This window comes from Nanorana parkeri, unplaced genomic scaffold, assembly GCF_000935625.1.
Source record: "Nanorana parkeri isolate BGI_ZX_2015 unplaced genomic scaffold, ASM93562v1 scaffold9, whole genome shotgun sequence".
Lineage (NCBI taxonomy): Eukaryota > Metazoa > Chordata > Amphibia > Anura > Dicroglossidae > Nanorana > Nanorana parkeri.
In genome coordinates, this window is record NW_017306277.1 from 3,012,943 (window position 1) to 3,025,209 (window position 12,267).

General features: G+C 41.9%; 1 protein-coding gene across 1 annotated transcript in view; it reads right to left on the bottom strand.

Annotated features, from left to right (window-relative positions):
• ADAMTS9 (ADAM metallopeptidase with thrombospondin type 1 motif 9) overlaps window positions 1-12,267 on the bottom strand; it is a 202,755-nt gene that overhangs the window by 43,096 nt on the left and 147,392 nt on the right. Inside the window, exon 30 of the mRNA XM_018554557.1 lies at window positions 684-851. Within this exon, the coding sequence (XP_018410059.1) occupies window positions 684-851 (168 nt within the window). The remainder of the gene's footprint in view (window positions 1-683; window positions 852-12,267) is intronic.

Below are 12,267 nucleotides of genomic sequence, written 5' to 3' on the forward strand. Positions count from 1 at the left end.
GTACCTCTGTCTGGCATCCTGCCCAGCTCACTGACATCACTGGTTGCCAGTAGCTGGGCAGAATGCCAGCCAGAGCATCTAGCTCAGCTCCTGGCAACCATTGATGTCAGTGAGCTGGGTGGGACATCAGCCAGACCTGTTAGCAACCTGGGATGCTCTGGCCAGAAAGGTGGTGGCAGGCGCCCCACGTGACCCAATGGGATGCTGCCTTAGGCAATTGCCTCAGGCTATCTCATTATAGGGAAGGTCCTGTTTGTCTGAGTTCTCTCTCAAGTCTGTTCCTCTGCTCAGTGGGCGGGTGCAATAGCCAGCCTGCTTTTGGCTATTTCAAATTGCAATAGCCAATAGCAGGCTGGCTATTAAAAGCCCACCCACTAAGCAGAGGAGCGGACCTGAGAGAGAAAGTTCTCTCTCAGGTCCACTCCTCTGCTCAGTGGGTGGGAACAATAGCCAGTCTGCTATTGGCTATTGCAATTTGAAATAGCCAATAGCAGGCTGGCTATTGCTCCCCATTGTTCACATTCTGCTGGCGTGAGGCTGGCAGATAAGCACTGCACAGAGCATACGACTCCCCCTACCTCTACACTCACATCACTACAAAACAAGCTGTGGAGCCACATAAAGGATTTTATGAGCACAATTCACTTTAGGTAAGGCAGAACAGGGGCCAACCAGAATCTTACCTTTCCCCACTCTCCGGCCTTCCATTTCGGACATCGTCCCCCTCGGCACTTCTTCCGCGTGTTTGGTTTCGCAAGGTGTTTACAGTATTCATGTTCAATGTTGGTGCCATCTATGGCCACACAGTAGGTGGCTCTGGTCTTAACACCTCGTCCACAGGATACAGAGCACTGCAAGGCAACATGAAATTACAATTACTGGCTGAGCCTGTTTACAGGGTCAAGGAACAATTCCAAGCTAAATGAATCAGTTAACTGCTAATGCTATCCAGGAGACACAGTGATTGTGCTAAAGTCAGGAGGTCTACTCAATCTACTGAATCCTAGTCTATGTAACTGCAGCGAGATTTCACATACCTCCCCACATGGACTGCTTCCTAAAGCCTGGAATGTGTCATTTCCTCTCTCTCTGCCTAATGTATCTCTAGTCAGATTCAAATTTCCACCATACCTGACCTCACAAAAGCACTTTTGGCTGAGTGGACACAAAATCCAACAGACACACTCCAAAACTTTTGAAAAGCCTTCCCTGAAGAGTGAAAGCCGTTGCAGCTGCAAAAGGGAAGGGGTAACTTTATATTAATACCCATAGTTTTGAAATGTGATGTCCACCAAGCTCATGTGACTGTCAGGCATCCCAAAACTTATTGGCCCTATAGTGTAACTTTATTTAACCATAAGATGACTCTTTTTTAATGCGGGCAATCCAACAGACACACGTTACTCAGACCATGAGTGTAACCAGAAATCTTTAAAGCTGAACTTGAATCAGATATTAACAAAACACCAAGTAATGCCGTTATTTATTCATTAAATAACATTAAAATCTATATTCAATACAATTTGGCTAAATACAAGAATATAGTTTGGTATCAGTTTGTTGTAATCCCCTGCCCTGTAGAACTCTAAATGGAAAGAAAAGGGTGCACGAGGAGCCAATCAGGTGAGCTGCAGTGCACATGTGTGCTACTGCTCCTTCACTGTCCATTCACAGGCTAGGGGCAAGGGCTTGACCTGGCTGTAATACTGAGGGCCTGTTCACACCAGTGGTGCACATTATTGTTGATACTGATAATAGTATCGGTGTCGATACCGAGTATTTGCGTGAGTACTCGTACTCGCCCAAATGCTCCGATACCTTCCCCCGATACCGGAACTTCCGGTCAGAGGAACATTTCCATAGGGGAACATAGAGCCAGCTTCCCGTGCGATCAGGAAGCCGGGCGACAAGCCGGCTCCATGCTAATTGGCTGGGAAGCCAACTTACCAGCTAATCAGCATCGAGCCTGGCCAATCGGGAAACTGGGGGGCTGGTCAATACTCACCGCCCGGCTTCCTGATTGGCCGAGAAGCCGGCTCGCTGCTGATTGGCTGGGAAGCCAGTTTACCAGCCAAGCACAATCAAGACGGCCAGACAACATGAAGTCAGCTTCTCGGTCAATCAGCTTGCCCGGGAAGCCGGCTCCATGCCAGCCAAAGCACCGTTATCGGTCCTCGTTATCGATGAGTACTGAAACCAAAGTATCGGTACTCATACTCGATACCGAAAAACGGTATCGGTGCACACCTACTTTTTCTCATTTAAACTTTATTTTAAGGTAAAAAAAAAGCAAAGCTAAACTTTATGCACAACAGTGTGTTGCATTTCATGCAAGGCTCACCAATGCACCTGTATGGCGTGATTAGGGCACATAGAAAACCATTGTTTTCCATGTGTTCTTGCAATGAGGGTACGTTGATTGATGCAGATCTGGTGTGAACAAGCCCTTAGCAGAGAAAGGTCAGGTCACCACCAGCTTTACTGTGCTGTCTGGAATGGCTAAAGAAGCTAGCCAGACATGTCTCAGACTTTGGTTGATTCCTGCTGAAATTTGAACCATGGGTGGCCCTGTTGACATCACTTGCCTTAAGGATAAAACTCAACTGACCCAGGTGGGAAATATTTAAGGAATGCTCCCTATGAGACGCAGTCCATGTTCATGTAATCAGGCAGCCGCGGACACTATGAATGTCTGAATAAAATAGCCTGGCAGTGTAAACTCCCCGTCCATGCTGCTTTATGGATGGAGGAATTAAGTAAATCTCTTGAAAATCAAAACAACTCCCATATGCAGTTCAGTTGTGTCCTCTGTGTATTTAGCTATGCCCTAGGAGTTCACCTTTAAGCAAACAAGTAGGATAAATAATATCGCACAACACATGGAAAATCAAATTGTGTTATCTTGTTAGCTATATTCTCACCATCCCAGCCCCACCAAGCAACCTTTCTGAACCGGTTCACTGAGCATTTTCAGTTCTGAACACTTGTGGCATGCCCACACCGAACAAATTCACTTTGATTCCTTAAAAGGCTCCTCCAAAAGATGTTGGAATCAAAAGAGTTGTGTGTCGTGACAGAGATTAGCCATGACAGCTGCTTGTAGCGAAGGCCTCCAGCTCAGCATGGTGCATCTTGCTCCCCTCTATGAATTTCCAAGATTCTGCATGACTTTCCTGGACCGAGCAGCGCCAGCGTTCATCGCTGGAACAAATATTATTCCGAGTAGTTTACATATTATACTCTCTCTCTTTTTTTTTTTTTTACTTTTAGTGCAGAAATAAAACATCAAAGGAAAAAAAAAAGCTGCTGAATAGGGAGTGCCTGATGGCCAAGCCCGTCTCCTGCTCTTGACATTACCACTTACACTGACTGCTGTGCTTTTATCAGTAGAAGAATGCTATTCGGTATGGTCAGTAAACCACATCATTGAATAGGCAAATACAATGTTCAGAAAGATCAAATATAATGAGATATGTCAGGCCAGTCGCAGGAAGACTGTCTTATTAATCATTAAATATACTGGCAAATGACGTGAAAGGAACAATTACAAATCAAACCTAATAACCTTTATATCTGCGCAGTGACGGGCTCACCATTGTTGCACCGGTGTTTGCAATATTCAGATGGCGTGCTATTGTTCAAACATGCACAGGAAGTGCTTAAAGTGACACGAAACTCAGGAGTTAAACCTTAAAAACACATTCAAGTACCTTAACTTTTAACAAAAATGTATCTTATTTGTGTATCACTCAGTTTCAGATCCTCCAATCATCTCTGAATTGGTGCTGACACTGTCCTTCCTTCTGGAGGGTGGCTACTTTTGTTCCCCATGGTCCCTGTGTGTGTTGTAAAGTAGTCACTGCTCCAAGCTCACTCCCGTGATGGACTACAATCTTACTACAAATCAGTAAACTAAACCTGAGATTGTAGTCCATAGGTTAATAGTGTAATAGTTAAGGTATTTGAGACCCCGTTCACACCGGGCGGTTCGGCCGTGCTGATTCGGATTTGTTTACAAACAATCCTGTGAGCTTAGTTATTATTATTATACATCATTTATATAGCGCCAACAGTTTGTGCAGCACTTTACAATATAGGGAAGACATTATAATTACAATACAAATCAAGACAAGATGGTAAGAAGGGCCCTGCCCCTGAAGGCTTACGATCTAAGAGGGAGGGGCAAGTGATACAGGAGGAGGTAGCTGTGTGGGGATGAATTGTTTGAGAAAGAGTAAAGTGGTTAGTTTGTAGTATGATAGACTTCCCAAAAGAGATGAGTCTTTAGCGATCGCCGAAAGGCAGTCAGAGTGGGAGAAAGACGGACAGGTTGGGGTAAGGAGTTACAAAGAATGGGAGAGACTCTAGAGAAGTCCTGGAGGCGTGCATGGGAGGAGTTTACAAGAGAGCAGGAGGTATTGGGAGGAGCGTAGGGGACGTTTAGGGTGATACCTTGAGACAAGGTTCGAGATGTACCCTGGGGGCAGAGTTGTGAATGGCTTTGTGAGTGGCTGTTAATATTTTAAATTTTATCCTTTGGGCGATTGGAAGCAAGTGCAGGGATCGGCAGAGGGGGGTTGCAGATACTGAGCTGTTGGTTAGGTGGATAAGTCTGGCAGCAGCATTCATGATAGACTGAAGGGGGGATAGCCTGTGTAGAGGTAAGCCAATGAGGAGGGAGTTACAATAGTCGAGACGAGAGATAACAAGTGAGTGGATGAGCAGCTTTGTGGTTGTCATTGTGTCTCACATAGAGAAGGACACATTGACAGCTGCAGCCGACACAGTACAAGATAGTTAAAAGAACTATGGGGTAAGTGTTTTCGCCCATAATTCTCTTTAGGGTCACGGGAGGACATATACTAACCTGCTCCCGTGACACAAAGCTCAGTATATCGCGGTCTATTGCCCACGATATACTGAGAACACCACAGCCGGGACGGATCCTGACAATACATTCAGCCCTGGAATATTGGAAAGGGGAGGGGGATCTCTGCGGGGTGCGGTGACTGACAGTCACCGCCCATTGAAGGGAGACGATTGGGATGTGAGCAGATTGGCAGCAGGTGTCTGCCCACTTCCCGATCAACAGAGCCGACCTGTGACAGCTTATTTGTCACAGGTCAACTCTAACTATGAGGATGAGTGGAAATCACTCACCTCATCGTTCTCCTTTAATAAATGTGTAAATCAAGGAACATAACATGATTTTAACACGCAATACAGAAAACATGAGAAGAGTGTACAAAGTAGAATCTGTTTATATTGCCTTAAGATGTAAATAATTATTTAGATTGAGAAATATGAAACATAGCATTATTGCTAACTGAGACATAGTGCTGCTGCTATAATTGGGGCTTTAGGCTTCAATAACCTCTGGTCATGAAAGGGTTTACAGGCCCATTTTGTCCATGGAGATCATGAAGCCAACTATGATTTGCCATTATATTGGAAACAAATGGACTGCCATAACTCTACTTGTGCCCTTTTCAGGTAGTGTCCTTTTAAACCCCCCGGAGTATCCCGATTCTATTTTCATTTTCTGTCCAGCTCCATCTTTGATAAAAATAATAAAGTTTAGATCTCCGGAGACAATACATGGATTCCGTCCATTCATCATTCAGCTAAATCCAATATGTTTCCACTTCTCCTAATCTGTTTATTCTTTTCTAGTCAAAACCCTTAAACAAAACAAACAGGATTGGAATTGGGCAAATGCCGACAGCGGTAACATTGCCTTTCTGCACTTTTAATTGTACGGGGGAAGGAAAAATCTGAAAATATAGCAAAGATGTCAAACAGATGGTAGAGTATGGTTATGTATTACAGTGTTGATGAGGAGATAGCATGTTTATTTTACATTAGTTAACACAGTTTCCGAACAGCCTTTCACTGCAACCACTTCCCTAACGTGATTGTGTGAACGTGTAGTAATTTGCTGATGAGGGGACGTATATACGGATGTAGGGTCCTTTGGTCACCTCTTGTGCTTGGCCATGTTGTACTTCAAAAGCAGAATATTCCTCCACAAAACAAGAGATAATGCTCATAGTCTGGCTAAAAAACTGATCAGAGTGGCAGAATACCAATTAGAAAGGATGAGGACTAAACTTGAAGTTTAGTCCTTATTCTTTCTAATTGGCATCTGTCACTTTTTATATCTTTATTATTGTTAACTCTTATCAGTAATTTCCACATTCATTATTCCCATCTTCTGTTTTGTAGCCCTGATGAAGGGGAATTTTTTCCGCCGAAACGTGCTGATTGCTTCCCTATTGTAATTTGTGGAACTAACAAAACGACTTTGGAATCTTGCAAATTGTATATCTTATTTTTACTGTCTGTGTTTCCCTGTCCTGTTGACAGCTGCAACCCTCATTTTGTATTCTTATATCACAGCCTTTCACAAAGACAGAAAGTGAGGTGAAATCACTCCAATAGCGTTAATTCAGTTCTTATAGTCCTGGTGGTACTGGACCTTCAAATAATAGGTGGGTTCTCAAAGTCATAGCAGCACCAAAACCCGGACAAGGGATACAAAGTCATCAGCACTTCCACAAGAAGTGCTGGTGACTTTAAATCCCTTGATCTGGTTATGGCCATCCAACGCTACCACTTCGAGCACCCACCTAGTTTTTTGAAGCCTAAAAATGTAATGTCAACCACATATAGACAATGCTGTTTACTTTCTATCCCTTGATCCAATAGCATTTAGACCAGCAATAAAGACCTGATGGAGGTTCTAACGCTCACACATTCAATCTAAAATTGACTAGAGTCAAATCAGATGTTGAGCACGTCAGCCAAGCAATAAGCATTGTTTAAAAGAATACATTGTAAGAGGATGTCTCACCTTCTGAATCTGGGCTGTAATGACTCAATATCCACTAGTGAATGGTATTTTCAGCCGCCTACTGAATATCTTTTGGATGAACTGGAAAACTAAGCTAGGTCTTCTTATCCAACATCAGTACTTGACCTCACAAGTGCCCTTTTCTCTTAATAGTTACGAATTCCCAAAGACTTACTCCTAAATCTTGTGGAAAGGCTTACCAGAAGGGTTATGGCTGTTATAGTTGCAAAGAGGAGGGGAGCAATACTCTGCTCACTGTATGAAAAAGTTATTCAACAAGCATAAGCTCTTTAGGTGATGGGCCTGCCTCGTCTCATTGCACATACCAACTTTCAGAAAGTCATTATTTGTGTACAGGGTCTTCAGGGGATTCCTGTGGTGCACTGGGGAGATGGGCCGACACTGTAAAGCTATTATGTGGCTCCTCGGGTTGCTTGCTATACTGCTACAACATTACTTTGCTTCCACTGAACATTTACAGGTTTACTTTAACTGAGGCCTGCAGTTCTTCACTGTATCCTTCGGAACACCTTCACCAGGTGAATGGGGTCTGAGAGTTTAATGGTGGTCTAGGCTGTATGTGCACCAAAATATCTCTATGTGTTTACACTGTGCCTGACAATTCTAATAAAAATGTGTTCTCTTGAAAATAACAATGTTTCATTTTTGTTCCAGGTACGCTCGGTAAGATTGGATTCAGGAAACACTATATCAGCATGTGTGCACCATATGCAGGGAAAGCAGCATGATACTTATTTTAAGTACGGTAATTTATGAGCTCTGGATGCTGAGCATATGTCATGTAGATGCTTTTCATCCTAAAGGCACAAGTAGGACAATCTGACGTTATCGTTTTTTTTGCAAGAACTGTTGAATCATCTCACTGAAACTATTTTATAACATGCCTTCCAACAGTGACAGTACCAGTTAGCATACAAAGAATGCCTATTATATATTCCTTAGCAGCAGCATTCTTCTCCTTTTATGCCTGCTAACGTGGTACAGGTATGCTGCCCCTGCACCAATCCTAAATCCTACCCCCAGCACCAAGCTACCTTTAGAGGGCACTGCCTGAGACAGGATTCTCACCTTGCACTGGCAGGAATGGACCTGTTACTAAGCATTTGGACCCTGTCACCCCATTATTTTGTTTAACCAGTACAATTTCTGGAGAAGGCAATACCTGAGCTAGATCTTTAATCTTCACCTCTGCTTTAACCCCCCTAGAGATGTTAACTCAGGCAAAATCTTACCAGGCAAAAAGTAGGTGTGGCATAGTAAAATAAGAGGAGTGGCTAATTTTAAAAGGGATGTGTTTTTAATGAATACCAGAAGAACACAATACGTATTCCAATAGTATGTATACTTATTCCATAAAAATATATACAGTATTCATTCTGACCATCAAATGGCCTCCACCAGCTGGAGCATCGGGTACAGAAGCCTCTAGCGCATAGAAGGTATTCTGGGGATCATGGGGGATGCAGGGAGGGGGGGATTTAGCAGAAAGATTAAGGTAGGGAGGAAGGGGGGTAGCTGGCTCTGTGCACACTGTGAGGCAGAATATGTTTCCAGTTTCTAAGGGATTCGGCATACCGCAGTCTTGGAGACCAGATGATCAGGTCTCCAGGAGATCTACTACATTTCAGGGGGCCATGGGAGATATAGATAAGCTCTCAAGAGACTACAAGAGAACCTTAAAAATCAGGTGACTTGACATCCATGTCTCTCATCCTTTTCTAGAACTGGATTCACCATCTGGGACAGTAGGTCTTTGCCTAAAGGCAGCAGGTGTAAAGAGATGGTGTTTCCATATACAGGTGGTCCTTGGTTTACAAGAGTTCAATATGCACTGATTGAAAATAGCACCCTTTTCTGGGAGTTTTGTAAATTGAAACCAAATATATAATATATGTCAATGGGAAGTGAGGGAGTTAGGTTCCAGGCCTCTCTCCAAACAAGGAACGGTTCTTAATAGAAACTGGGGTAAACTGAAACCCATTATATAATGTAAGTCAATGGGAAGCAAGGGAGTTAGGTTCCAGACCTTTCTCAAAATTGACAAAAGTAATAAAATATAGCTACATTATATCTAAAGCTGCTGCATGAGCTCAAACAGGGAGCTTTAAATAAATGTACCTGTGGAAAGTGAGGAAGTTAGGTTCCAAGCCTTTCTAATTGACATACATTGACATAAGTAACATAATACAGGTACATTTGATTTAAAGCTCCTTGTGTGAGCTCATGCAGCAGCTTTAAATATAATGTAGCTGTATTTTATTACTTTCGTAAATTCTGTGAAAGGTCTGGAACATAACTCCCTTGCTTCCCATTGACTTACATTATATACTGGGTTTAAATTTACACTGATTTCTATTTGCAACCATTTCCTCAGGAACCTAACCCCAGTGTAAACTTGAGTCCTTCCAGTATATTTAGCAGCCACACATATTTCCCTTTTTCCCCAAAAGAGGCAGGCCAGAAAGGGTTAAGTTGTCCAACCAATGATATTAAAATAAATCTTATGTCTTGAGAATTAATGCTCTCAGCTATCTCCATAAACTCTTGCTTATTTTCCCACAGGTTCTCTTTAAGTATCTTTTTGCTTGGAAAGAATCTTACAGCAGCTGGTACGTAAAGTATTTTGTACAGCTCACTTCAGTCAAGGATAAATTATTGCAGTTACATTACGCAGAACATTAGGCCACATTCTCTAAAAATAACCCAAAAAAAAAGAAGCCAGCAAAGTATTGAGTGATCACGGGTCTTCCCGATTTCAGTCCTTGCTTTCTAAGCAGTGTTACAGTGTCACCGGAGGCCTCTGGGGGAAGAGAATGATTTATGACGTTATTACAGTACATATTATGAGTGGCCCTTCATCTATCTGGGGAAACAAACATCTAAGTGTTCACTTTCATAAAATTCCTGCATCTGTTGCTAGTAAACGTTTAGAGGAAATATGCTGGTTACCGAGTGCATACACAACAAAAGTTTAGCTCTTTGAAAAATGTGAAATATGGTGGACACATTCATGCTAGGCCTCCTTATACTATAATTCCATGAAACAGACTGTCAGTATATCAAGTGCAAAAAATACGCTATATAGGTAAAGATTTGCATACAAGCTCAATGCTATATGAGGTTGTTGGACATTCTGAAACAATGGCCATTAATATAGACTTGGCCCCTCACTTTGAGATTCAAACAGTTTGCGCTCTTCTGGGAAGGCTTTCTACAAGATTTGGAGCAGATTGGGAATTTGTCCCATTCAACAAAAAGATAATTTGTGATGTTGGATGAGAAGACCTGGTCCACAGTCAGGATATCAATTCCTTATCCCAAAGGTGCTCAGTAGGGTTACAATCTAGGCTCTATGCAGGCCAGTTGAGTTCCTCCACACCAGTTTCATCAAACTATGTCTTTAGGGACCCAGCTTTGTTCACAAGGCCCAGACATGCTGGAACAAAAAAGGGTCTTCCCCAAACTATTTCCATAATATTGGAAGTGTACAATTGGCTAAAACGTATTTTAAAGCTGTAGTATCAACAGTACCCTTAACTGTAAACACCCACACTCAATAATTTGAAGGGCGGTCCATGTATTTTTGGTCATGTAGTTTGCATTGTTAGAATCTTACTGATATCTCATTATCAGTACCATTGACAGTATAAAGCAATTCTGCAAATCCCAAGATAGTTTTATTGCCATTGAAACAAAATATGCAACGGATGGCTTTACAAGACTGGTTCTAACAAAGAGGTAAGAGCAAAATAAACACTTTTATTGGGGAAAAGGCACATAAATCACGACTTATTTGGTAAATAGTCTGACATGTATTTTTATTAATGAATACTACGTCAACCCACAATTTTCCTTAGAGAATTATTGTATATATGAATGTGATACAATTTCAGATTTTACCACCAAGTGCCACTGTAGGTGAAATCTGTAACTATACATCTCTGTCCTAGGAGAAAATAGCAACTGCACAAGGAGGGTACCCCCTGTGTTACTATGTCTGTAGCGTGAAACAAAATGCACCCTCTCACCCACCCATAGGAGCTTCAAGTTTTCAATTGAAATAGTACTGCACATTAATGTAATTCCAAATACAATGGAATGTAGAACAGTCTGAGAATCTAACCAGTGTCAGAAGCTAAAGGCTGAATATGTCTAACAAGGTATACAGGTAAGTCCCTTTTGATTATGCCTCTTACATAATAGGATGACGTTCACTCAAACCTGATTCGTACTGTTTAGTTCTTCAGATGTGTATTGTTGATTTGGAAACTAGGAGGTAAGTGTGCTAAAGGATGAAAAACAGTAATCAAACACTGAAAACAGCTCAAACAGGTACTGGGAGAACTTTACAGTACACATCCTGGTAGGGGAGTAGACCTATGGAGCCCTGGATACCCTGGTGAAGGCCAGTGTTCCAATTGAGCATGTAGACTGATGTGAAGGGTAATCAGTTAGCTTCCTAATGTATAGAAGCTATAATTTGGCTTTTGTAGAAACATGTCCAGGGTTGTAAAAAGAGGAGTTTCAGACCAATACAAGAATCCAGATATTGTTTATTTGTTTCTACTGTTTAAAAGCAAGTTGCCCACTCCGGTCTAGTATGGTTGGCCAACAAATGACTCCCAATTCTGTATTGCTCTCTTTAAATGGACATTACAAATAATAGACTATATCTGGTCCCTTATATTGGTCTGTTGCTCTTCTTTTTACACCTCTAGACTTTAAATAAACATGTCACAAATCTAGGATATGCACACAAGGCATATAATAGAAAAAATGCACAGAGGTTATGTTCACTGAATACCACATGTAAAGAAAGTCAGTAGAAGGAGGCAGCTGAAGTTACATGAATTAATTTTCCCATCAAGCATATGGTGTTCAATGAAGGTGACTCTCTCTGTAGAATTTTTCATCATATGCTCAGCTTGGATTGCAGAAATCAGTGACAGCTTTACTTTAAATTGGGAAGCGACATAACATGCCAGCCCAAAAATGCTAACACAGTCATTACCCTTTACCCAATATTATGGTGAGGCGAGATCATCTTGTGTGTTTAGTCTAAATTATACCAGATTTTCATTTAAAAGGGTCAATATCACAAAAAAATGATATTGAATGTCTCATGTCTATGGCTATGTTATGTCCAATAGATCCTGTTTACAAAAATAAAGGGTGTACACAAACTAAACAATAAAGTAAGTTAGCAGACTCAGCACAGCACTCTAAACTGGCTTACTCCAAAAAGGTGCACAGTGCCTGTAAGGGCAAGCTTTAGCCCTTGACTGTTGAAATGAATACAGAGGAGCTGAAGGTACCTAGAGTAAACCCATCCACTTTATTTTGAAAGTTACAAGTGAAGTTTTGGTCTAAAGATCTTTGCATTTCCCGATAGC